At 39.7% G+C, this 27,271-nt stretch overlaps 1 protein-coding gene across 1 annotated transcript in view; it reads right to left on the reverse strand.

The window, feature by feature from the left end:
- Pcl (polycomb protein Pcl) overlaps window positions 1-27,271 on the reverse strand; it is a 102,248-nt gene that overhangs the window by 68,660 nt on the left and 6,317 nt on the right. Inside the window, 3 exon segments of the mRNA XM_080274437.1 lie at window positions 1,675-1,875; window positions 2,234-2,371; window positions 24,589-24,665. Coding sequence (XP_080130563.1) covers window positions 1,675-1,875; window positions 2,234-2,371; window positions 24,589-24,639 — 390 coding nt within the window. The 5' untranslated portion in view covers window positions 24,640-24,665.

Here is a 27,271-nt window from a genome sequence, read left to right on the forward strand (position 1 = left end):
CTGGGGGTAGTGTAATGAAAGGTGGACCAAAAAAGACCTGGGACGAGGTCATTGGGTGTGACCTCAGGGATAAGGGACTAAAGAGGGAAGCTGCAAGAGATCAAGGGGCATGGAGAGCCACCATTACATAACCAAGGCCAACACATGCAAGCATGTTGGAGCCTTCAAAAACGAAAACGAAACAAAAATGACACACCACATTTCCATCCATCCATCATCTAGAACTGTGTTGTCCCATGAAAAGCATAGGAGCCCAGGGCTAGGCAAGTTGGTCCTGACATTTAAGATGAGAGTGATTAGCATCACTCATCCCTGAGTGACATTACATGGCAATAAACCCCAACCACCCCTTATAAACCTGCACAGGATCAATCTGACTGAAGTGACTTAATTACCCACTACACCACTAGGCACCATGATTTGGTTATATAGTTACCACCCAGCATAGTAAATGGCTTCCTGGGTAAGATAAACCAGATGGCTTGTCACTCAGTGTACAGACAATAAGGCAGCACCACAACGAGTGAGTGGATGATGGGCACCCCCACCTATTTCCTGCCATATAATGCACACTAAAATTTTTTACTTCAAAAATTATCCTGCACATTATACCACAAAGGTCATGGTTGGAATTGGCCTACAAGTTAAGGTGACTGGTAGCTACTCACAAACCCTGTTTGCCAGAATGGCAAATACAACAGTGAAATATGAGAGCCATGGCCATCAACAGTCAAAAGAAAATCACTGAATAGCCTAATTACTAAGGTGATTAAGCTTTCAATAATGCAGACTAAGAAAGTGTACATTATAAAAAATACATCATAAATAAACAGATAACAAGTATTCTGTGGATTAGATATGCACATGCATGGAGTGGTTGCACCACACCAAATGCATCAATAAATTGTAAACAAGACAGTTGATTACTGGCTGGCAAACAAAATATGGCAGTGAACAATCTTTTTATTTCTGTATTTCCACTGTGGTCATGTGGGGAGAATGGATAACAACAGAGTGGTGAAAAAGGTATATCTGAATGAATTTGAAGAAGGGAGGAAGTGAGGTAGGCCAAGGAGAAGGTGGAGAGATATGGTGGATGAGTGTATGAGGAAGAGTGGTTTGGATGTCGGCGAGGCTAGGGAACTAACACGAGATCGAGCTGGCTTGATGAATGTTGTGAGGAGAAGTGCATGATCGGAGATTTGGTACCCCTTTTAATGTGGCAGCATCCAGACTGACTCAATCGGATACATTTATGTGAAGCTACAGAATGCGGTGAATGTTTCTGGCATATCCGATAGAGACAGGATTCCGTGGGCTTGAATGATAAGCGAATGGAAGCGTGGCCCATTGGACTGGATAAATTTGGGCTGTCTGGACATTGCTACTCCTCACCCTGCCCTAGGGTGGGAAAGGAGGTTCGGACAATGGTGGTAATGATGATGTGTATTTCCACTTTAATAAATAAGTTAATGCAATATTACTTTCCCTCACAGATTATTGGTGGATGTTGTATATAAATAAGTAATATTTTTTTTTTTCCCTTAAATACCCCTTGTCAAATTATGTGTGTGCACTGCATGGCAAGAAATACAGTAAGATATAACAATCCCTGGGTACTTTAGCAATATACAGTAACTGAACTATGAAAACATTTGTATATCATTAACACACCTGCAAACAATCCTGGTGGTAGCCCTGTTCACATATATGACAAAGAACTATTTCATTGGTGTCCCAGCTCTTGGAAGACTTGCACACCAAACACAGTTCATCACTTTCAGGCAGCTTGAGCTTGGTGATGTCCTTATACAGCGACCAGTGAGCTGTGTTGTCCTCGAACTGAACCAGGCATCGCTCATTTTCACTGTCAACCTGAGAATAAACACAAGAGAAACATTTGGGTACGATTTCTTCCATCACAAATCAAATTCAACATCATGCTGCTTTTTAAGGAACTCTCAAACAGATGCTGATTATGGTACATCTGAAGTTTTCTATGGACTGGGAGCTAAACCAAGTGCCAAAACCAGCTAACAGTTCCTAGTGAGCCTGGAGCCCAGGAACCATCATTTGGCTTGTGACTCAGGAAGAAAAAGTAAAACCATTAACTGAGACTTTCCAACCATTAGAATATGTGAGGCGTCCTCTCAGCATAATTTCGAGGAAAAAATAAAAAATGGGTTAATGACAGCACATGCCAGGAAAAACTAAATTACAAGTCCATACTGACCACAACTATGACACCCAGGTAGTAGATTCCATCCTTGCCATGGGACAGCACATCCTGTCCCTCAATGAAGCGTGACACCTTCTCCTTGGTAGTGCTGTCAGGAGTCACAAACCCACTGTCCCCTTCACTGTCCCCATCCTGAAACATCACAGTGTTATCCAATAGGGCGGAAGAAGATCAGAGAGGTGTGGGAGCAAAAACAATCTAACACAACTCCCGTTGTCGAAATACTCAACTACAGTATGTCAAAGACACCAAAGGCACATCAACAACATCCTTATATTTCAGCCTCAGAAATATCCAGTACACTATGAAACTGGAATTAGTATGTCAGCTTCTTTTAACACTGATTTTAAAAAAAAGAGGGGGCGGGGGAAGGAAACTGAATTAATTACAGTATTAACTAAAAACCATCATAAATACTCAATGAACATTTCTTTAAGTGAATAACTTAAGTTCAACCAAGTGCATAGATAAAAGAAGTGTGTGTGTGTGTGTGTGTGTGTGTGTGTGTGTGTGTGTGTGTGTAAGAGAGAGAGAGAATTAGGGATACGTGGAAAACTGAGGGAATACCAAGACCAATCATATGTACGAAAACCAAGGTACTATCCTTGGTCACAAAACATTTCCAAGTCAGCATAATCAACATGAGTGAAAGACACGTCAGAGAAAAAGAAAATCAACAGTGGGAGAGTCAAGATGCAATTTAAGGATGTGGTACAATAGTGACCCATTTCCTTCATGAACAACTGGTGTCCCACGGTACAAGGGTTTTATCACGGGACTAAAACTGAACATATACAGGCCATGCTGCTGGGGTCCTGAAAGGGACTTGAGCAAGCTATGGAGAGAAGCTGAAGAGGAGCAAGGAGGAACTGAGGTTGGTTCTGTAGGGGCACAGAGGGAATCTGTTTAATGCCAAGAAGGCAAGTGGTATGGCTTGACCTAATAACAACTTCTGGAGATTCTGCAAGGGACATGAAAGGGATGTGATACTGTGAGCAAGGGCTGAGCGCATTGGATGTCCTGATGGAATCATGATGCCAAGAGTCATCTTGTACTTACATTATTTATATCCAAGTAATGTGGACACGACTTGCATAATATACAGGTTAATTTTAATACAAAAACTAAAAAGATAATCTGGTATAGAAGAGGCACTAAGGGACCTCCTTGGCTGACAAGAACACAGGCACAAGTTACAGACACTAGTCATCATGGCAAAGAGCCCCTACAGATTCATGACAGACATTAATCTGGGAGGAGTTAAGTGTATCACCACACACACACACACACACACACACACACACACACACACACACACACACACACACACACACAGGAAATAGGCCCTGAGCCTTTGCCCAGAGTCGGACACATAAAAACACACACACACACACACACACACACACACACACACACACACATTGCTTAATTACATGGTGACACTAAAAGGAATTACAATATACTGCTCTACATATGCTGGCGAAGTAAATTTTACAGCATTTCTATCACTACAGATATACAGTAGATTATAATTTGTACCACTACAGTTGCGATGCACGACTCAGGTTGTCATTATCATACCCTGGCAACCTATCCGTCCATTGTGCTGCCGATTTTGTGTATAATGATACGCCTGCGATTCGTGTATAATATGTTCGTGAATACTGTAAAAATATTTGTGTATAATATATTTCTGTATAATAATATGATTCGTGTATAATATGAAACAAAATTGGAAGCACAGTTGACAGGTAGGTTGCCAGGGTATGATAATGACAATCTAAGAGTCGTGTGCCGCGACTATAGTAATATTCTGCCGAGACGCTGCAGACACTGAGAAAATAATAGATACTTATGGATGGCAAAAAAGAAAATCACTAGATAATACATGGGGAAAGCTTAAGCCTCTGGTGATAGAAAAGACAAAAATCCTCACACACAGACATGGGGTAACTGAAATGTCACCATAACTGATTCAAGCTTTTAAAGTACAATAACTTAAGTTCTCATTTTTGTTAAAGAAATTATAATCAAATAATTACTCAAAACCTACTGTTCTTTCAAAATGTTATCACAATCACAATTCCTTTCTTGATTAAAGCAAAATGACTTACGTAGGCATTCGGAGGTCATGATTTTCTGTTGGAAGGACACAAGAGTGAAAGCAATGGAAATGAGTTATCTGAGGGATGCATGTGGAGTTACATGAATGCACTGACTGGCAAATGAGGAAATGAAGGAACATTTTGGTGTGGATGTGGATGTGATAGACAACATTAGGAGAAATACACTGAGGTGGTTTGCCCATGCAGAGAGGGTGGAGAGCAGAAGACTAACAAGTAAAGTGTATGTGAGTGAGGTGGAGGGGGGGGAAGGGAGGGGGAGGCCAAGGATGAGATGGAGGGATGAAGTGGAGAGATATATGAGATAGGGGGTGTGTGAGCTGGGGGGAGGGCAGCGAAATGGCAGGGGACAGGGTGACATGGAGAGGATTTGTTTGTGGCCACCCCTAACAGGATTAAGGTGTCTGGCAGTAGATAGATAGATTGATCTTCATTCAATGAAGTTCATACTTTGATTCTGGAAAATTTTTCCATCCTTATTACTGGGTGCATCCTTGTTATAACTCTCTAGCTCCTGTTAATTTGCTCCACTTACTTCAATCACTTTCTATAGTTTACAAGTAATCACAATTACAGATCAAGTAACTTCAGCAATGCTTGAATAAATTTTCTTTGTGCTGTTATGCTTAGAACTAGCAGTAACTGTAAATGAATAAAGTATCCTTATAATCACCCCATGTCTGACACAGACAACAGTACAAATGTTGTATATAAAATACTCTATCAGAAAAATACATACACTGAGTAAATGCACAAATGATATAAAGTCCTCACCCTGCCCTAGGATGGGAAAGGAGGTCCAGATGATGATGATACAAAGAAACAATATAGAAATCATACACATGGTCATACACACATGCCAATTCTCAAGCAATCACTGCCAACCACTTACTCTGTATCTTATATCAGCATTGGCTAAAAGAACAGTATGTTGACAAATACAAAATGATATATGTAAATATATTAAGCTTCAACATATCAATAGGCAAACTATTCTAAAAACTACCTGGCTAGATTTGAAAAGTATACTGCAATGAGGAAAAAATATCTCACTACTCTTATATACTGATTTGTTCTGCATCTCAGTTTCTTCAGGCTTACTAGTGTGAAGTCAAACAAAGCCACTATCAATGCAATTAGTATACCAGTGCTGGGTTCCTAAACAAGAAAGGCATCTTTAGGTTACTCTATCGTGTCACCCAAAGCAAGCATGTTAGCATGACAGGGGAGTGCTGTGAGGCTGAGGCTGAGATGTTAATCGCAATTTTATTCGCTCAACACCATGACGTATTTTTCTTTTCATATTCTTGCCACCTCCAGGTGATTCTATCCAGCCTGACTCCCCCCTCCCCCACTGTAGGGGTTAAATACAGCCTTTATCAACCCCTTCACAGGTAAAGGTCCTTCATAAAATGAATAAAATTGCCTGGTGGTACCAAGAATAAACTCAATACATTAATGGACTGAATGGGTTAATAAGTGTATGGAATGACAGGTTACCTCAAAAGTACACTTTACCTTCCCCAAACTCAAGCTGTTTCACATATTACCTGACTGTGCAACACTGCTTAGCTCAACAGCAACCATTTGAGACAACTATACAACTTAGATAAAATTAAATCTACCCAAATTTATAATCTTGGATACACAAGTTAAACAGTCAGACTGAAAATGACTTTATAGGCATACCGATCTCCTGCATGCATCACCACTCTCTTAGGGAAATAAAACATTCAAACTCAAACTAACTGAAAGCTATAGCTGGTAATTTGTGGATAAATTAAAAATTTATGCAAAAAACAGGATTCCATGTACTGGTACAAGGTGGAGAAGCAATAACCTAACAGAACAGTCCAGGAATATATTTGATTATTTCAGGAGTGGCATCACATTTTAACACTGTGTATCATTATGGCTAATACCAAAATTTTAATAAGGTTTGGGAAAGTTCTGCTCCCCAAATGGTTAATTTGGGACAGCTCTGTCAAGTGACTACAGTCTTTGCTTTAGAATTCATTATCAACAGACCCTTGGTGGTACCAACCATAGCTGATTTTAGTTAAAGGCAATGTTCTTGTGGCAAAACTGATACTTTCAAAAATGGCCAAATTACTCATGCTCATGAAATATGAACTAGTATCAAGTGCTATTTCTTTTTCTTCCACCTGCATGTTTACAAGTCAGCCTCTCGCTCTCAGCAGACCCACCTTGCTAGTTAATGCAGCATAGGCCTGGCTAGTCTAGTGGTTATTCCTGGCAACTGTGGCGTGCTTGTTCTTTCACTGGCTTGAACCTATACTCAACTGCTTCACTCAGTTTTAGGCTTTTTTTGTGTCACAGCTTTAACACTACATCTTTCTGTGTTTGGTAATGTCTAAAAACTGGCAAATAAGATCAATGTGTGGGAGCATAAGAAACAATGACCGCTCATCATTAATACAAAACTGCTTATTATAAAGCATTACACAAATCAGCCATAAATTGCTGATAAACTCTGTGTTGCCATCAAATACAGGTAGAGAAAGCAAGTGATAAAACAACCACGCCTTCAACTGAGCTGCCGCCACACTCCACTACACCCCATCCGTGTTACTACTTTCATCTCATTTAACAACACTGTCTACTTCCATGATGATATGGTTAAATGAATTCCTGAACTGCGGACATTTACTTCACCAAAGCTGCATAAATCATAATTTACAAACAAAATTTCTGGCGAAAGCCGAGAAGAGGGAGGGGGGGGGGTAATCATAAAACAAAATTATTACCCATTTGTCAACATTTTCCACACACACGGATTTTTTATGGCAGTGGCCCTTCTGCATTACCAGGATGGAATCATAAAACAAAATTTTTACCCATTTGTCAACATTTTCCACACACACGGATTTTTTATGGCAGCGGCCCTTCTGCATTACCAGGATGGGTAGTGATACTGGAGTGAGGTGGTGGCTCTGGGTAAAATGTGAAAATGATAAACCATGAACCACTTGCCTAAGTAAGAAGTAGACATAGAGAGTTGGCAACTCCAGTTACAACTGAAATGATAAAAACAAAACAAAACAAGAAGAGAAATTAAATTATACAAATGCAGAATGAGGAAATAAGGGCATTTTCTTTACTAATCATGCACTTGTTCAAAATATATGGCATCAATACACGTTACAAGTACTTTTCTACAAAAAATAAACAATTTAAACTAAATTCAAATAAGAATTTAAAAAAAAAATAATCTTATGACAAAAAAAAATTCAACTTTCCAACTTTAATACTGTAAAGAAAATTAATGAAAATAATACTGTTGACTGGAGATATGCTTTCAATTTTTTTTAAATTGTCAACTATTTCTTCAACAGCTATAAGAAAATCGGGACACCCTTTTGTCAAAATAACATTCATTCATGGTTCTTCACTTTTCATCATGCTTTCATTTTGTACATCTTACACACTTACTAGTACAAGACTGACAGGTTAGATGCTGCTTGACAGAGTGCACTTTACAGCCAGACTGTGAGGTGCAGAAAATATAATGGGGCCTGTAGAAAACCTGGCAACATTGCCAATATCAACAATTACAAAAACAAAATTAACCTCACTGCATCAGATAGTCTCTACAACAGAAATACATGGGTCATTGGACTACCATTAGTTCTGCCTGTTGTACACAACACTAGAATTCACTTATCCATGACAGAACATTTCCTACAGATAATCAAACTGCTTTGATACCGAACTGGTGCAACACGACTATCACTTCTATTCATTCCACAAAAATACTTTTTTATTGTATACCTTCTGAGTTAGCACTGAAACCCTATGCATGCCTAGTAAGTTTCTATCACTGTATAAAATCATCTGGCTCCAGCCACGATAAAATACCTATGTGAAAAAACTGCTACTATGCATGCAATAACAAATCCTGTTAAAAAGAAACATGAAAGAATACTGCTTACCAAATGCAACATCAATTATATAAATGGAGTGTCTGACAACTTATTGGTTAATCAAGTACCTGAATCACTGCATCATTTTCAAAATTTGGATACTCAAGTATAATCTTAAGTAATGGTACAGTATGGAGTTGTTATGGACTTGCTGGTTATTCATGTATAAAATACATCTAGATATCAAACTGCAGTTTAGGAGGCATTATATATAAATAACTAGTGAGTCAAAAGCAACCCACACTTGTGACTACAAATTCACTTACTACTTCACTCCAATAACGACCCAGCAGAGCAAATAGGCTCCACACCTAAGTAGATATTTTTTAACCATCTCATACTCATGTAGTCACTTCTAACAACAGAAATCTCACCATCAGATACCCTGTGTATCAAACCAATACCCATTATGATCCTGGTACTACAGTAAACAGTCAGAAAATGGATTTCTTCATCAAGGATTAATCTGATACAGTGAGGTTTCATTGAAGCATATTTTTCTTGCATATAAAAACTTTCTCCTCCTCCTCTGGTTCAATGTGCTCCTTCCTCCCTAAACACTAAACCTAAATAATAATAATAATAATAATAATATGACCGCTCTCTATAAATAAGGAGATGAATGTGCCATCAATTATCACAAGTAAATTATATACTCCCTAGGCCACTTAAATATAAATATATATATATACTGTGAATATATATATATATATATATATATATGCAGTACATACATACAGCAGAAGTCCTCCAATCCGACCACCAATAATCCAAATATCCTAATACCCCAAATTTGTCAAGGCGAATTTTTCATAATTTTTCTGGGCTTTTTTCAAATTTTTTCTGGACTTTATCTAAGGATTTATCTGGTTTTGATTTGCTCTTCGTCTTGGATGTACCTCCATGGAACTGTTCAGCTACACTTCTATGCACTTCCAGTAAAACAATAGCCCATATCATCTGAAATGTTTATTTAATGATCATGTACATGTTTCTAATGTTTCCCAAGGTCCCTCCCATCAATCTGAAAAAACCAGTAGTCCGAAAGACCCTCGATCCCGTGCAATTCGGATTACAGGACTTTTACAGTTTATATATATATATATATATATATATATATATATATATATACACACACACATACAGTAAAACCTCGATATAACGGACTTCAATAGACCAGAATTCGCTTTAATCGGACTCGAGGAGCTACCGGACTAAATTCCTGAATATCGGAAAAAGTCCGATAAAGCCAGAAGCAGTCCGGACTGCCTGACCACTTCAGGTATGTTCACCACAATAAGGTGAATAACAGACATGTTTATCAGTATTATTATATATACAGTATTACACCATTTGATAAATGTAGTGAAGTTATAACACAGCACAGTACCACAATGGTAGTCAAAATACAGTACTTTAAAAACCGTTCATGTGATCCAGACTAATGTCTGATATATCGGAAAAAGTCCGGATGTCGCTTTTATCAGAATTTCGTGTTTTTCAGACTCGCTTGGGCCCCAATTAGTCCGTTATAGTGAGGTCTTGCTATCTATCTATCTATCTATCTATATACATTATATATATGTATGGTAGGATACTTATAGACAGAGTTAGAGAAAGAACAGAGAAATTAGTTGGAGAAGAACAGGGAGGCTTTAGGAAGGGAAGAGGTTGTGTAGATCAGATATTCATTCTTAGATCTTTAGTGGAAAAGTTTCTAGAGAAGGGAAAGAAGTTGTATGCGGCTTTCATGGATTTGGAGAAAGCATATGACAGGGTGGATAGACAAGGATTGTGGAAAGTGTTAAGAATATATGGAGTAGATGGGAAGTTGTTGAATGCTGTGAAGAGTATGTATGATGGTGCTAAGGCTGCAGTGCGTGTGGATGGTGAACTAAGTGAATTTTTCTCTTTGAAAGTTGGTTTGAAACAGGGATGTGTCATGTCTCCATGGTTGTTCAATCTGTACATGGATGGGGTAATAAAAGAGGTACAAGGTAGGGTAGTGGATGTTGGAGTGGCCCTGGTGAGAGAGGATAGTGTTTGGAAACTCCCTGTACTGTTGTTTGCAGATGATACTGTGTTGTTGAGTGAAGATGAAGGGGAGCTGCAAGGCTTGGTGGATGAGTTTGAGAGTGTGTGTAAGAAACAGAACCTAAAGGTGAATGTAGGGAAGAGTAAAGTGATGGTCTTTGAGAGAGGTGAAGTCAGTGAATGTATAGCGAGGTTGGATGGTGAGGAATTGGAAAATGTGAGTACGTTTAAGTATTTGGGTAGTGTGATGAGTAAGGATGGAGGTTTGGAGGGTGAAGTGCTTGAAAGGGTACAGCAGGGAAGAAAGGTTGCTGGTTCCTTGAAAGCAGTGATAAGAAACAGGGAAGTGAGCATGGAAGTAAAAAAGTTACTACATGACAGTATTGTGATACCAACTCTAACGTACGGAAGTGAAGCTTGGACGTTGTTGGAAGGACACAAGTCAAGAGTGAGAGCAGTGGAAATGAGTTATTTAAGAGGAGCTTGTGGAGTCACATGGAGATACAGGCTGACGAATGAGGATATAAAGGAGCGTTGTGGTGTTGATGTGGATGTGATAGGAAGCGTTGTGAGGAACACACTGAGGTGGTTTGGCCATGTGGAGAGGATGGAGGGTGAAAGACTGACGAAGAGAGTGTATGTGAGTGAGGTGGAGGGTGGAAGAGGGAGGGGGAGACCGAGGATGAGATGGAGGGATGGGGTGGAGAGGTATATGAGAGAGGGGGGTGTGAGTTGGGAGCAGGGTAGTGAAATGGCGGGGGACAGGGCGACTTGGAGGCGATTTGTTTGTGGCCACCCCAAACGGGATTGAGGCGTCTGGCAATAGATAGATAGATATATATATATATATATATATATATATATACATACTGTATACTGTATATATATACAGTATATTTATTTGTTATAACTTTTTGACTTTTTTAAAATAAAAGGTGGCCTATATCATAAATTGATGAACTTTTGTTTAAAAACAAAGAAAAAAGCCCTTATTCCTCTCAGTTTTAAAAAAATGTCACCCCCAAACAAAAAGATGGATTATGGTGAACTCTCACATTTGGCACGTTTTTATTTGGCGAATTCACTTTTGGTGATAGGATGGAATTGTACACAACACTCTAATTTGGTGAGAGAAATCTCACATTTGGCAAGTTGCTTATAATAAAAATATATTGTAATTGTATTCTATAATACCGTCAAAACGTTCTGGAAACGTTTTGATATCGGACAGGTTGTCAACTCTATGACAGATGCCTGGCATAAAATTAATAACTTTATCATTAAGCACTGGTGGGCACCGCTTCTCCCACACCTCGTCACAGACGGTGTCGACAGTGACACGGTCACACAGACACAACGTCAGCAGAGGGAACAGCTCATGAAAGAAGCGGTAGAAGCAACAAGAAGTGTTCCAGGATTTAATGAAGTTAATTAAGAACAGCTGGGTGAAATGAAACAGTAAAGTCTTCATACAACACGAGGTAGGTTATGCAGAACCTCGTGTAATATCAACTTCGTGCCAAAACGTGACATGTGTTACATGTAAAATGGGGAGTTAGGTTCTAGGAGTCTCATATTTTTCATTAAAAATATAAAAATATATTATTACAAATACGTCTCCCCTAAGACACCGAAGACAGTGTGTTTACATACGACCTCACTGTCTGGACACATCAGTGCACAGCTACTGCATTCTAACCTAACCTAACCAATTATTTTTTGCCCCCTAATACTCCCCATAAAAATTTTAATCACCAAGGATTGCCACTAAGCCTCCTGAAAGTCCTCATTACAAATTAAGAAAAAAAACTGACCTACACAACACGTGAATAATGGCCGCCCGCATCACGCATATTTCATTACGAATCACTTTCGGCGCTCACTAAAAAAGAGAAAAAAACAAAAAAATGTGAAACTTTCTGGGAAAAAAAAAAAAAATAAATAAATAAAAAAAAAATAAAAAAAAATAAAGAAGTCGTCAGCATGGACTGATTGCGTATCTCACTTCTCAGATACACATGAATGCAGTAATCGTGAATAATAAACAAGTCAGCCAAGCAGTATAATTTGTATGACAGTATAATTCACAAGAAATGAACTCACATAATTATCTTAACTATGTATGTCAACACACACTGTCTTCACATATCGTAAGATCCAAATTTTCTTGACCAAAGACCGTCAATTCATTACAAACATCGAGCACAAAGCCTTTTCTTTCTTCTTTTTTTTCACATTCGTTGCACTAAAGACAAATACATGAACTTTACTGCTCCTTCATCATTAACCTTTTTTTCCAACAAAGAAAACTAACCACTAAGGCATCCACGCACTATATGCCACGTGTACATCAAGCCCATTATTTTATATTCTTATCTGAGTTTTTCTGTTTTGTATTATTTTTTGGCCAAAATAAATTAAATTGAATCATGTTATGTGTATTTATCACATGATTTACACCCGGTAATGTTATAATATAGGTGAAAAATCAGTCCAGTCATGCATGCCCAGAAACAATATATTTTTCCCATTAGTTATTCAGTTCAGATTTGGCAAATTCCAGTTTGGCGAGGGTTGTTTTGCACCTATTACTCGCCAAATGTGAGAGTTCACTGTACCATATATTTAATGTTACCACACGCAAGTTTTATCACTTTCTTAATCTTTATATAGATTTTTTATAACTGTATAGACTTGCACAGAAGATTTTAGAACTGTTTAGAAGTTTCTAGAACAGTTTGTAACATTCTAGTATGGTTTAACATTATTTAGAACATTACAGAACTGACCTACACTTCACCCTCTTACATATCATCTGTCAGTTCACCAACTGCTGCCATGACGAGCGGATGTACGATTTTTTCACTTGTAGCCATGAAAAAAAACAAAAAAAAGTTACACCCATTACCTCGACCGAGACAGAAAATACAATCTTTTTCCTCCCTTGCAAGACATACACAACCACCCTGTTTACGAGACAGCAACATATATTGCGAAAATAACAAGGTAAAACAATAGAGAAAGGTGAACGTGTTATTATGGAAAAAATATGTTTTCCCTCGTCTGTAAACGTATTTATTTCTGCTTTGTCTCTGTATTCGTAATAATTAGACTTATTCGTAGTTCTGAAACCGCATTATGATTCTATTTTTAGCCATGCACGTGGTGTGAGAGCTGCAAGTTGCGACTCAACTTCCGTATTGCTAATCGGATCTGACCCTCCACTTTCATCTCCCGTGGGAGAGCCTAGCATCGGAGGACGGACAATTTTCTCATTTAGGACTGAAAATTCAACCCTTCACTCCCTTTTCCAAGCATGGGAGCAACGATAATGTAAAAAATAACTTGAAACAACCATAAACATATTTTATATCAAAAAGGTGAAAAAATATTCATTTTTTTTTTTAGTCATTCCTAACATATTATGTACTGAAATCATGCGATATTATCATATCTCATATATGCGCAACATTTCAGCACAATTCGTATTGTTTTGGGGGGGGTAAGAAAAAAAAATATATATAACAACACCCGCTAAGCTGCACTGCAGAAGCACCCCTGGGTGGCAGATATCGGTTGCCGATATTTCTGCAACTTTCGTGCTCCATTGCAAGCCACAGAATGGGTCTAGGAAGCTAGGATTTGCACTGTTAGGTGCGTCTGAACTTTCTCTTCAATATGGCAAGGAAAAATCAATTTTCGAAACTTCAAAAAATGGCCCCCCACGTCGGCCCACGGTGCACAGAAAATTCCAGACCCACGGCCAAGGAGGGTGTACTGTATATATATATATATATATATATAAAAGTCCTATATTCCAATTTCACATTCCCATCTAGTTATCTGTTTCAAGTTGCTCAAAAAAGTCTGGCAGCATGAAATATTATATCTAAAGGCTTGTCCTCAATGGGTTTCTCCAAATCAGTACTGTTTGCATTCTGTCTCATGGTCTGTTTTGAGCAAATGGCACTGGGAACTATCATCACCAGTCATGAGAATCAAAAATCAATATAATACAGAATACCTGTATGGTACAGTAAGACATGGGCAGAATCTATACTCATCATGCCTCAGCCAACCAGTGGTGGAGAAGACAGTTAGTGACGGTCTGTGCGTGCATGCGTGCATTTGTGTTCATAATACTTTTGTGGACGCGTTGTCTCCTGAAATCATTGATGGGATTTCCACCAAACTTTTGTCAGTGATGCAGTATGAGGAGATAATAAACTGATTAAGTCAGCTAGGACAAGGGATCAAGGGTCAGATGGGGTCAACTTAGTTTATCCTGCTAGGCGTGTATGTCCTGAACCCCTTGACAGATTCTGATCAAACTTTTGCCAGTGATACAGTATCAAGGGATGATATACTGATTAGGTCAGTACGATCAACGGGGCAAAGATCATGGTCATATGGGGTTGACTTAGTTTATCCTTGTGGATGTGATACCTCCTGAACCGCTCAACAGATTTCAACCAAGTTTTTGTCAGTGATATAATATGAAGGGATGATGACCTTATTAGGTCAGCATGGTCATGGAGGTTGTATGGGAAGTCCACGAACAAGGCTTGATGAAGGCATACCGAGAAATGCTTTGTGTCGACAGCTTGGGGCCCTAGTTCTCAGCATTTCATTTGAACAAAGTTACAATATATAAAATACCTCAGGAATGGAACTTTCTGCTGGATACCAACAATTTTTACTATTAAGTAACTTTCTTTGCAAGCCATTAATTTCATTAATATGCTGCAACTTGCAAACTTTAACAATATACAAAGTTTTTTTTTTTTTTTTTCCAGGTAGGCAACACAACACCTGATGGACTGACCAAGACTGGCATAAGTTTCGAAGGGAATAAGTCCAAAATTTTTTTTAGCTGGGTAATGCTAGTTCTGTGCTATCAACAACTGACAATGGCATTTACTGGAAGGTGTCTGTAGATAATGACACCGAAGGCTGTGCAGATTCTGCATAAAGCATTGCGAACTTAATGTCTTCCTAGATCAGAGGGAGGAAAGGCACATTGAAAACCCCTAAAAGTCAGATACTGTATATGGCATTTTTCCCCAACAAGGCCTCCATTACTGTTTTTATGAAAAAATGTTAGGAAGTAGCAGCTTTCATATGTGCAAATATAGCTAGTAACAATTTCAAGACAATGCCACATGTGAAAAGCTATTGATAACTTTGTGCTTCAAGTTCTTACACAGAGCATGGTACTGTATTACACAGTATTAGTCATGGTCAGCTATCACACACTGGGCATTTGTAGTAAATAGTTGAATGTAAGAAAAATAACAATCTTAACTGAACACGTAGCAAACAACACAAATACAGCTTTACATCAACAATAATTAATTGCAAACCATCTTCAGCAACAGAAAAATTAAAACTACAATAAATAAAACATTAATGTAAAACTACAACAAAAAATAAGCATCCTCCATCTAAGGACTACTCTGTAACCATCACCACAACCACAACCAAAAAAGGTTTATCATGCATGCAAACATCCAAATAATTCATGATTTGGTCCCTGCATATGACACTGCAACTTTCTCCACATATAAGGCAATAACCCTCAGAAAAATGGAGAGATAATGAATGACGATGCATAAGAACTTAACAGCTAACCAACACTGTGTCAGGAAAACTTGTAGGAAGAAGGTACTGTGCAATACTGAAGCTAATACCTTTAGCAGCAACAATCCAGAAAAAAAAAAAAAAAAAAAAAAAAAAAAAAAATTACTGTACATACAATATCACTGCCATCCCAACTGAATTTCACATTATTTCAAAGGGGTGGACACGAACAGAAATAGGAAAATGAAAACACAAAAGCAGAGCCCATTAAAAGATTGCAACTGAAATTAATTATTTACACACTGACATCATTATAGTCTCAGAAACAGCAAAATTTAGAGTGACAAGAAAAAAAAAAAAAAAAAAAAATCCAGAAACCTACAAACATGACACGAGCTTTACACCGACCCACATACTTCCATAAAAAGCATGCAATGTCAGTTTACAGGAACCAAATCAAGCTATAACTTTGTCAATCACACTTGGCTTTTTAGCATACAAGGATTTTGATTCATGCTGCAACATTCTGGGGAAAAAAAAAAAAAGCATACTTTATTTAAGGGCTAAGCAGAGGTGAATATATCTTTTAGCTCTGATTCCTTTAACACGAATAGAAAATGTGTGAAAATCGGTCAAACATTCTGCAAACCATACGCAATCAACCATTCTTAAAAATGAGATGCAGTAAGCTATAAATGGTAACTCTTTTCAGAGTATTTTAGATTAACAGAAATACAACAATTTACATCATCACATATCTATATTCACACCAACACAATGCCGTATCACACAAACACACATACTCACTTCACGTGCAGAGCAATACAACAACTTGATCACACTGCCATCCTACAATCCCCCCCCCCCACTCTCCTGATATACACCCACCAGAGGTGTCCTTAAACAGTGATGAATGAGTTCACCTATCAAGGCTTACAGCAGGACATCATCCATCCCCCCTCTGCTACTAGCTTAGATTAGGGCTCAGCAGAATCACAGCTGACACATGCCCAGCTTGCAGATTAGGTCCACACAATACAGTATAACATACATAATGGAGCACTGCAAAGCACACACCACACTAGGATACAGACGCATCAATGGTGTAAGGAACATTTGGGACAACCCCATGGGGACAGTCGCTTACCTATGGCTGACGGGTCTGCTCAATCAGACTGAGAAGGAATGGGGTTGGGCAACAACAATAACAACAAAAACACTAAAACATACAATATTGTGAATACACTAACATCCAACCTAAAACAAAGACATTTTCAAACATTCACTTCATTCTATAATGATACACTAACCATGTGGACACAATGATTCCTCTATCCATCCACCTATTGCAAGACGCCCTAATCCCGTAAGGGGTGGCCAAAAACAAATCACCTCCATATCGCCCTGTCCTCCGCCACTTCATTGCCCTGCTCCCAGCTCACATCCCCCTCGCTCATATACCTCTCCACTCCATCCCTCCACCTCATCCTTGGCCTCCCCCTCCCTCTTCCCCCCTCCACCTCACTCACATACACTCTCCTCGTCAGCCTCTCACTCACCATCCTCTTCATATGGCCAAACCAACTCAATGTGTTTCTCTTAACACTTCCTATCACATCCACACCACAAAACTCCTTCACATCCTCATTTGTCAGTCTGTCTCTCCATATGACTCCACATGTTCCTCTCAAATAACTCATTTCCACTGCTCTAACTTTTTACTTCTGTCCCTCCAACAAGGTCCAAGCTTCACTTCCATACATTAGAGTTGATATCACAATCCTGTCATGTAGTAACTTTTTCACTTCCATGCTCACTTCCCTGTTTCTTATCACTGCTTTAAAGGAACCAGCAACCTTTCTTGCTTGTATCCTTTCAAGCACTTCACCCTCAAAACTTCCATCCTTACTCATCACACTACCCAAGTATTTAAATGCACTCACATTTTCTATTTCCTCCTCATCCAACCTCAATGTACATTCACTGACTTCACTTCCCTCGAAGACCATAACTTTGTTCTTTCCTACATTCACCTTTAGATTCCGTTTCTCACACACTCTCCCAAACTCATCCACCAAGCCTTGCAGCTCCCCTTCTTCTTCACTTAACAACACAGTATCATTTGCAAACAACAGTACAGGGAGTTTTCAAACACTGTCCTCTCATTAGGGCAGCTCAAACATCCACTGCCCTATCATGTATCTCATTTATAACCCCATCCATGTACAAACTGGACAACCACGCAGACATGACACATCATTGTTTCAATTCAACCTTCAAGCAGAAAAATTCACTCAGTTCACTATCCACATGCATTGCAGCCTTAGCATCCTCATACATACTCTTCACAACATTCAACAACTTCCCATCTACTCCGTATATTCTTAATACTTTCCACAATCCTTGTCTATCCACCCTGTCATATGATTTCTCCAAATCCATGAAGGCCACATACAACTTCTTTCACTTCTCTAAAAACTTTTCCACTAAAGATCTATCTATCTATAGCCCGATGCCCTAATCCCGCAAAGGGTGGCCGCAGACAAAATGCCTCCAAGTCGCTCTGTCACCCATCATTTGACTACCCTCCCCCCAACTCACTCCCCCCTCCCTCATATACCTCTCAAGTCCATCCCTCCACCTCATCCTCAGTCTACCCCTCCCTCTCCCTCCTTCCACATCACCTACATACACCCTCTTAGTCAGTCTTTCATTCTCCATTCTCTCCACATGTCCAAACCACCTCAGTGTATTTCTCCTAATCTTCTCAACCACATACACATCCACCCCACAACATTCTTTCACTTCTTCATTTGTCAACCTGTCCCTTCATGTCACTCCACATGCTCCTCTCAAGTAACTCATTTCCATTGCTCTCTCTCTTGACTTGTTCCCCTCTTGCAAGGTCCACACCTCGCTTCCATATGTCAGGGTAGGGATCACAATACTATCATGCAGTGACTTCTTAACTTCCATACTCACCTCCCTATTTCTCATCACTGCTTTCAGTGAACCAACAACCTTCCTTCCCTGCTGTATCCCTTCATGCACTTCATCCCCCAAAGTTCCATCCTTACTCATCACACTACCCAAGTACTTGAATGCACTCACATTCTCCATATCCTCACCATCCAACCTCACTGTACATTCTATGACTTCATTCCTCTCAAACACCATAACTTTACTCTTCCTACACACTGTTCCAAATTCATTCACCAAACCTTGCAACTTCCATTCATCTTCACTCAACAATACTGCATCATCAGCAAACAGCAACACCAGAATCTTCCTAATCTCACCCTTATTCATTAGAGCCACCCCCACATCCACTGCCCTACCTTGCACCTCCTTTACAACCCCATCCATATATATATTAAACAGCTAAGGAGACATCACACAACCCTGTTTCAGTCCCACATTGAGATCAAAGAACTCACTCAACTCACCATCCACTCGCACCGTAGCCCTAGCTCCTTCGTACATACTCTTCACAGCACTCAACAATTTCCCCTCCATGCCATATATTCTCAATATCTTCCATATACCTTGACTACCTATTCTGTCATAAGCTTTCTCCAAGTCCATGCAGGGAGCATACACTTTCTTTCCCTTCTCTAGATACTTCTCCACTAAACAATATCTTAGAACAAATATCTGATCTACACACCTTTTTCCCTTCTTAAATCCCCCTTGTTCGTCCCCAACTAGCTCCTCTGTCATATGCCTAACCCTATCAATGAGTATTCTACCATATATTTTTCCAGTCACACTAAGAAGGCAAATCCCTCTCTGGTTACCACATACAGTACTTCTCTCTCCCCATTTCCTTTGTATAAAGGAACAATTATACCTTTTTTTTTTTTTTAAATAACAGAACGGATGAAGGAAAAACAAATGAATAAAAAAAAAATAATCCATACACCAGATTACTGGTGTCCTCTGTTCAAAAATATCTGTAACATTTGACTTGAACAGCTGTGGTTGAAATTTGGAGGGAAACAACTCTGGGGAAGCGAGATCCAGAGAGATTCAGTTCGGTGAATGAAAGAATTATGATAGGCTGAAGTTTTGCAATATGGCTGAGTGACATTCCAGTCATGAGCGCTACCAGATGCCCGTGCAGCACGAGGGAAGGCATGGAGAGGTGGCACCATGGATGCAACTTCATCTGAGCATTTGCCAAAAAAATATCTAATTTCCAGTTCTCTGGAACCCTTCCCTCTTCCCAAGCCAATCTACACAACTTCCATTTCCACTCCACAACAATCTCACCCCCACACCTCAGCATTTCACCACACACTCCATCAATTCCTAGGGCCTTTCCCATCTTGATCTTCTTCATTGCTTCCACTACTTCTGCCCTACTGATCTCTTCCTCCCTTCTCTCATCTCTTCTTCTCCCAGCCATTCCCCAGCCACTTATACTTGCATTACTTTCATTCTCTATGTTCAACAATTCCTTAGAATGTTTTCTCCATCTGCTCACTTTTTCTCCCTTCTCCACTAGTAATCTACCATTTTTATCTTTCACTCCACAACTAACTTAACTGCCCCCGTCCAACTCTCTTTACCTCTTTCCAGAATATTTTCTTACATTCCCTTCATTTTACACTCAAACTCCTTCCAAATTCCTCATCCACTTTCTTCTTAATCTCTCTTACTAATCTTTTCACCTCTCTCTTCCTCTCTACATATAACTCTCTCTTCCATCTCTCAACTCCTTCCACGTCCCTGTTTCTCCTCCACTCACTACATGCTTTCATCTTTTGTGCCACAGCCTGTCTCATCTCTTCATTCCACCACGCTGTTCTTTGCATCCCCTTTCGTCTTCTCTTCACCCCACACACCACCTCACATACTGCACAGATTTCTTTTGTGAATAACTTGCACACACCTTCCACGTTCCCCATCTGCTCCAATCCATATTTACCCAATCGCTCCTCCACTTCTCTCCTATATTCTGCCTTTTTCTCATCTTCTTGTAACCTTTCCACTCTCCTTGCATATATTACTTCCTCCCGTCCTTTCCTTCTTCTATTTCTGCATTTCACTTAGACCTTGATTCTCACCACCAGCAAGTGGTGGTCAGAAAGTCCACTCCCCCAAACTCTATATACTTTTGCACCCATTACACACCTCCAAGTCCTTTCATCCACACACACACATAATCAATCACTGCCTTCCATTCACTTAGTTCACCACCCACCCTTCTCAACACTTGCCATGTATACCTATGGATCATTTTGTGCCTGAAGAGGTTATTGGCTATCACCAACCCCCTCCCGGCACAAATGTCCTCTAAAGCACTACCATTCTCATCTATCTCAGCAGGCACACCCCACTAACCAACTACTCTATCCACCTTCACATTCCTTACTTTCCCATTCATATCGCCAATCAAAAGCACTTTCTCATTCCTTTCAAACTTTTCCATGCACGGTTCCACATTTGTCCAGAACTCTTCTCTCACTCTGCTTGCACGATCTTGCGTTGGCGCATACACACACACAATCGCCCACATTTGTAGTCCAACTTTCAATCTTACCCACACAATTCTTAAGCCAATTGATCCATACTCTCTTATATTCTCCTTCCATCTGTTACTCACCACAATACACACTCCTTTTTTTGCCCTCTCATTCTCACCTACTCCCGCACATATACTCCATCCATACTCCCATTCTCGCATACTCTCACCTCTCCATTTAGTTTCAGTTAATCCGCATGCATCCACTTTAGCACCCTCAAGCACCTGGACAAACTCTCTCTCTCTCTTTCACCTCATCATTTGCACCCCTTACATTCCACATCCCCATCCGTATCATGTCCTTCGTTCGGTCCTTAATCGTCACCTTTTGGTCATTCCTGGTCCGAGGCTTCTTGTTCATATTTTTAGTTAGATGTTTTCCGGGGAGGGGCACTAATCCTCCGCCAACCCACTTGTTGTCATGTAGGGAACATATGTTGGTTGGTTATAAGGTTACCACCCAGCACTGTAAATGCTTTCCTGGTTTACAGAAAATCATTTGGCTTGCCACTCAATGCAGAGCTACCCTAAAAACAGAGCACTACAACACTAAGTTGGTGGATGATGGGAATCCCCACCTACAACTCAATAGGAATATATACAAACAAATTACAAGAGAACCCTTTTAACTAGGATCTTGGTGGAGGGAGATGGCTGTCCGAGTAATAGCAAATAAATCTCAGTTGCCACAAGTGTTTTCTTCACCTTAAATTATGCATCACATTTTTTTTTTTTTTTTTTTTTAAATCTAATTAGTGTAGAGTGGTAAGGGGAGGCACTCACCATCCACTCACTCATGTAGTGCTGCTCTCAGGTGACTGCCTTTTCCTCTCTTCCTTCCTTCCTCTTCTGTCTTTCCTTCTTTCTTCTGCCTACAGGTGACTCTACAATATGTGACAATCCAAATTTTCTGTAAACCAGAAAACCATTTACTACACTGGGTGGTAACCACATAACCAGCCTATGGTGCCTGGTGGCTTTAGTGGGTAATCAGGTGCTCCAGCCAGATTCAACCTGTGCAAGTTTACATCCAAAGGGTGGTTGGGATTTATTGCTCACGTAATGGCACTCAGGGACGAGTGAGGCTGGTCACTCTCATCTTAAATGTCAGGACCAACTTGCCTAGCCCTAGGCTCTCAGGTTTCTAATGGGGTACGACGGGATTAGATGATAGATGGATGGATGGATGGATCTAAATAGCCATTTATCAGCAGCCTGAAACCTCATACTTCATACATTTTGCCAGACAGTCAGCAGCTGACTGAATTTCAATGCCTCTAACTCCAACACCTGGTGAACATTGTTGTTTTTTTCATCATTCATCATCCAATCCTACATTGCCCCATGAGGAGCGTAGCAGCCCGGGGCTATGCAAGTTGGTCCTGACATTTAAGATGAGAGTGACCAGTCTCACGCATCCCTGAGTGGCATTACATGAGCAATAAACCCCAACCATCCCTTGGATATAAACCTTCACCGGCTCAATCCGATTGGAGCGCAATAATTACCCACTAAACCACCAGGCACCAAAATTTGGCTATATGGTTACCACCCAGCATAGTAAATGGTTTCCTGGTGTACATAAAATCATTTGGCTTGTCACTCAGTGTACAGTAGAGTCACCCACAAGCAGGAGGAGGAGGAAAGAATGAAGGAAAGAAAGACAGAAGAGGAAGTGTAAAGTCACCCGTAGGCAGAAGGATGAGTAAAGAATGAAGGAAAGAAAGACAGAAGAGGATGGAAGGAAAGAAGGATGGAGGAGAGGAAAGGGCAGACACCCGAGAGCAGCACTACATTGAGTGAGTGGATGGTGAGTGCCCCCATCTACCACAAAACATTGTTGTACGTACCATTTTTTATACAGCCTCAAATTTTCATAATTTAGCTTTCAAAATTGTTTCACTGTTGATTGATCACTGTTAACACCAAACTTGGCTGCAACACTCAAAAGTTTTCTTTAGTTTTCCTTATATCAAAGACACACTGTTTCAAAATTCCATATTCAGTCATAATTTAGGCTGGAGATGCCCCTTTGTCTAGCCTTTCATTTTTTTTTTTTTTTTTTTTAAGTCAGGCAGAAAGTTGTGGTTGTCTACTGTACATCATGCACCAGTTATTTCACACCAGTAAAACTCATACCGGTACTTGTCTGTCCAATTTATTTTCCCAAGAAACACAGGGTCCTAGTTAGAGGGGTTCTCCTCTACAATATATGGATCTTCGAGTTAAAAAGATTCTTTCATCCATAAATTTTGTAACTGATCATTTAAATCTACTGTATAGTTCTGTAAAAGCGGTACATCACAAAATACTGTATCAAACTTGTACAGCAAATAAACAACTCCACAACTATTCAAATCATCATTATGGCTCCCTTCAGTTCACACACACACACACACACACACGCACTCTCTCTCTCTATACCCTTCAAACTTCCTCCTCCATATACTCTAACACGTACAATAGACCCTTGTTATAATGAAACCCAATACAGTTTTATGGTTATCAGATTTAACAAATGCCATGAAGGCCATCAAACTTTATGTGATTACAATGAACAGATGGGCCGCAAGGGGATGCATTACATGGTCTCCTACCCTTTTTACTCTAACCTGACCAGAAGTTGTGACTGGTGAGTTATAACAGACTATAGTAATACAATACTTTGCTGAACCAATCATGAAGTGCTCTGACAAAGTTGTGAAATAAGCTGCAAAAGAATGAAATTATGGGCCAAGTTAGTGCAAAATGAGTATAATTTTCATTGTCAGTACCAGGATATGCTATTTTACTCATTTACGTTCAAACATTTGCATGAAATTCCACATTAAGGGGGAAACCTCAGATATAAAGGACTATTGGCTTTAACAGCCCTGGCTTTCCCCCTCAGTAAGTCCATTATAGCAAAGATCTACTGTATACTGGTAAGCATCTTATGCCACACACACAAACTAATAGTGTTAAGCAAGCATCTCTCTTAGTTTCATTACCATAGCTACCCACAAATAAACTCTCTCTCTAGCAGTGATGTTTACTATTATGCTACCATGACTATTTTTTTTCCCCTCTGTCAATTACTCTCTCCCTCTTACATTATAGCAAGGCCAAGCAAGATGGTGTGTGGTGTCCCACCAAGCTTACCCGCTTCCTGACACTGGACATGGTGCCGCTACAATCAAAGGTTCGGATCATTAGTGGCTGCCAGGTCCTCCCAGGATCTGTAAGATGAAGAATTGTTTAGTTTTCTACATATTTCATGAAGACTGAGAACAACTTCTTCCCCTTTCAGATCCAATTACATTTCAGGTATTACTGTAAAGATTAATAAACACTTGAACTTTACAGACTCTGCATGTGAATTATCGTAAGTGTGAAAACAATAAGGATAAAGGTAAAGCAATTCAGCATTAGGCAGCTCCCCTGAACTTAATAAAATATACCTATGGAATCAATTTTGTTGTAATGAAATGATTAGGCTAAGATGGACTGTTTATTACCTTATCAGTATGAGAGGTCTGTCTAAAGTTGAATATGACAATCCTGCAGTGGCAAAGAATATACCACCAATTAAGGCTATAATACAGCATGTCATCATACTTTGAGGGCAGGCCATCCTAAGCAGTCAACTAAAAACATGTTGAAGTGAACTAATTACCATAACATAGCTCACTTCACTGTGGATGTGTACTAGCACCAAATCAATCCTTGTAAGTAAGCCTATTAACAAATTTCTGGAGTATGAATACGAAACCAATCCCTTTAAAACCCGGACGCCCACGACCCAGACATTTTGGCCTTGGGTAAAAAAAAAAAAAAAAAAAAAAAAAAAAAAAAAAAAAAACAGACACACACACGTGTTCATCCCTACTCTAAATTTGTCGCACTGTGATGAACAGCTGTGCTTTGGCGCGCAGTTTCAGCAATGTCCGCTAATGCACCCCTGCATCCTTCCCAGTTCCCGCCTACCTACCATTATGACTGCACGCTCGTCACCATGGCCGCCCATGTGCTTGCTTTTGTGGTGGACAGTGAAAAAACTGCAATACCTCACCAATGGACCACATGGGAATTTACAGTGTTGTGCAGTGTTAAGAAATTAGAATTCAGAGTGCAAAAGATTAAGTGCAAAATGCAACACTGGTGTGTTGTAACTGGCATGACACAAGTAAGAACAGAATGTGCAGTGTTAAACAATTATAATTCACAGGGCAGAGGATTAAGTGCAGTGCAACACTGGATTACTGTACATGCTTCAAGTGCACCTTCACCACTGTCAAAGCCATAGAGGAGACGGGTTAATCTTCGAGACGGCCACAGACGTGTTGTAAGTACCCTGTATACTGCTAAACATTTACCATACTCACTTCTAATTTCTCATTCTCTGGTTCCTTTTCATTTATTTCATGGTTCCTGTCCCTTATTGTGTGCACAGTGTCTTAAATAGGTGCTGTGCATGTCCGGTAGGGAGTTATTTAGGTGGCTTTCAAAGCTGGATTGGGTTGGGGTTTAAAAGTGCCTGTCCAAGGGCATTTTTCCCAAATCCCGGACAAAAGTACTTCTTTTATAAGAGCTTACGAAATATCTCTCATACTGAAAGGTTTGTTAAGACTCTTTTAATCCTGTCAGCTCTAGAATATCTTTACAAAGTTGACCAGAATCATCAGGAATTATCTAAAATACAGTTTACAAAAATGCTTTTGGACTAAAGGTGTTAACTGAGTTAAAGTAGTAATTATACTGTACCTTTTTAGCCCCAAGATATCCAGGGGATTAGGTTTCCTAAGGCCCCATGAATAACACAGACTACTAACTTCTTAAGGACTTAAATTTACTACACATTACAGACCCTATCTGCTGTCATTATTTTACATGCATAAAAAAAAAAAAAAAAAAAAAAAAAAAACATACAATTTTCTCATCCCAAAAACATTATAAACAAATGTTAGCACAGTGCAATACAACACAAAATAATAAAGAGCAGTACAGTAATATGAAATACTGTACAAAATATGTATGTTAACACTGAAATGGTGGGTTGCTGGTGAACAAGCCTACATCTTTTCTATCCTTAATGACCTAGAGCAGATTGTACAGCACCCTACCCATATCCCTGACCGCCTTGGAGAGAGCTCCAACAAACTTGACCTCTTTCTTACAACGAATCCTTCTGCTTACACTGTTAATATTTTCTCTCCGTTGGGCTCCTCCAATCACAACCTTATTACCTTAACATGTCCTATCGCTCCGGTATGGCCTGTGGACCCTCCAAAGAAACGGCAACTGTGGCACTTTGGAGCTGCAGAGTGAGAGACCCTCAGGCAGTACTACTTTGATTTTCCCTGGAATGATTATTGCTTCCATGGCCAGGAGCCATCTGAGTGTGCCTTGCGTGTTACAGAGGTTATTCTCTCGGGCATGGAAGCATACATTCCTTTCTCATATCCTCTGACTAATGCAAGAAAGCCTTGGTTTAATCACGCTTGTTCTAATGCTGTCCGCAACAAGGAGAGGGCCTATAAAAGGTACCAGAGCCAACCCACCCCTGAATCACATCTTTTTTATGTTTCTGCCTGGAACTGTGCTAAGTCTGTTCTTTGCTCTGCTAAAAATAATTTTGTCCGTACTAAGTGCTCTCAACTCTCCAACTCGAATTCTTCCCGCTCCTTCTGGCACCTTGCCAAAAACCTTTCTAACAACTTTACCTCATCATCCTTCCCTCCTCTTTTCTACTCTGATGGCTCTGTAGCTATTTCTTCTACTAATAAAGCAGATCTCTTCACTCAGACTTTCTCCTCCAATTCCACCTTAGACGATTCCGGTACTG

Source organism: Coenobita brevimanus, chromosome 57 (assembly GCF_032717465.1).
Source record: "Coenobita brevimanus isolate Jiangsu-jjx chromosome 57, ASM3271746v2, whole genome shotgun sequence".
Classification (NCBI taxonomy): domain Eukaryota; kingdom Metazoa; phylum Arthropoda; class Malacostraca; order Decapoda; family Coenobitidae; genus Coenobita; species Coenobita brevimanus.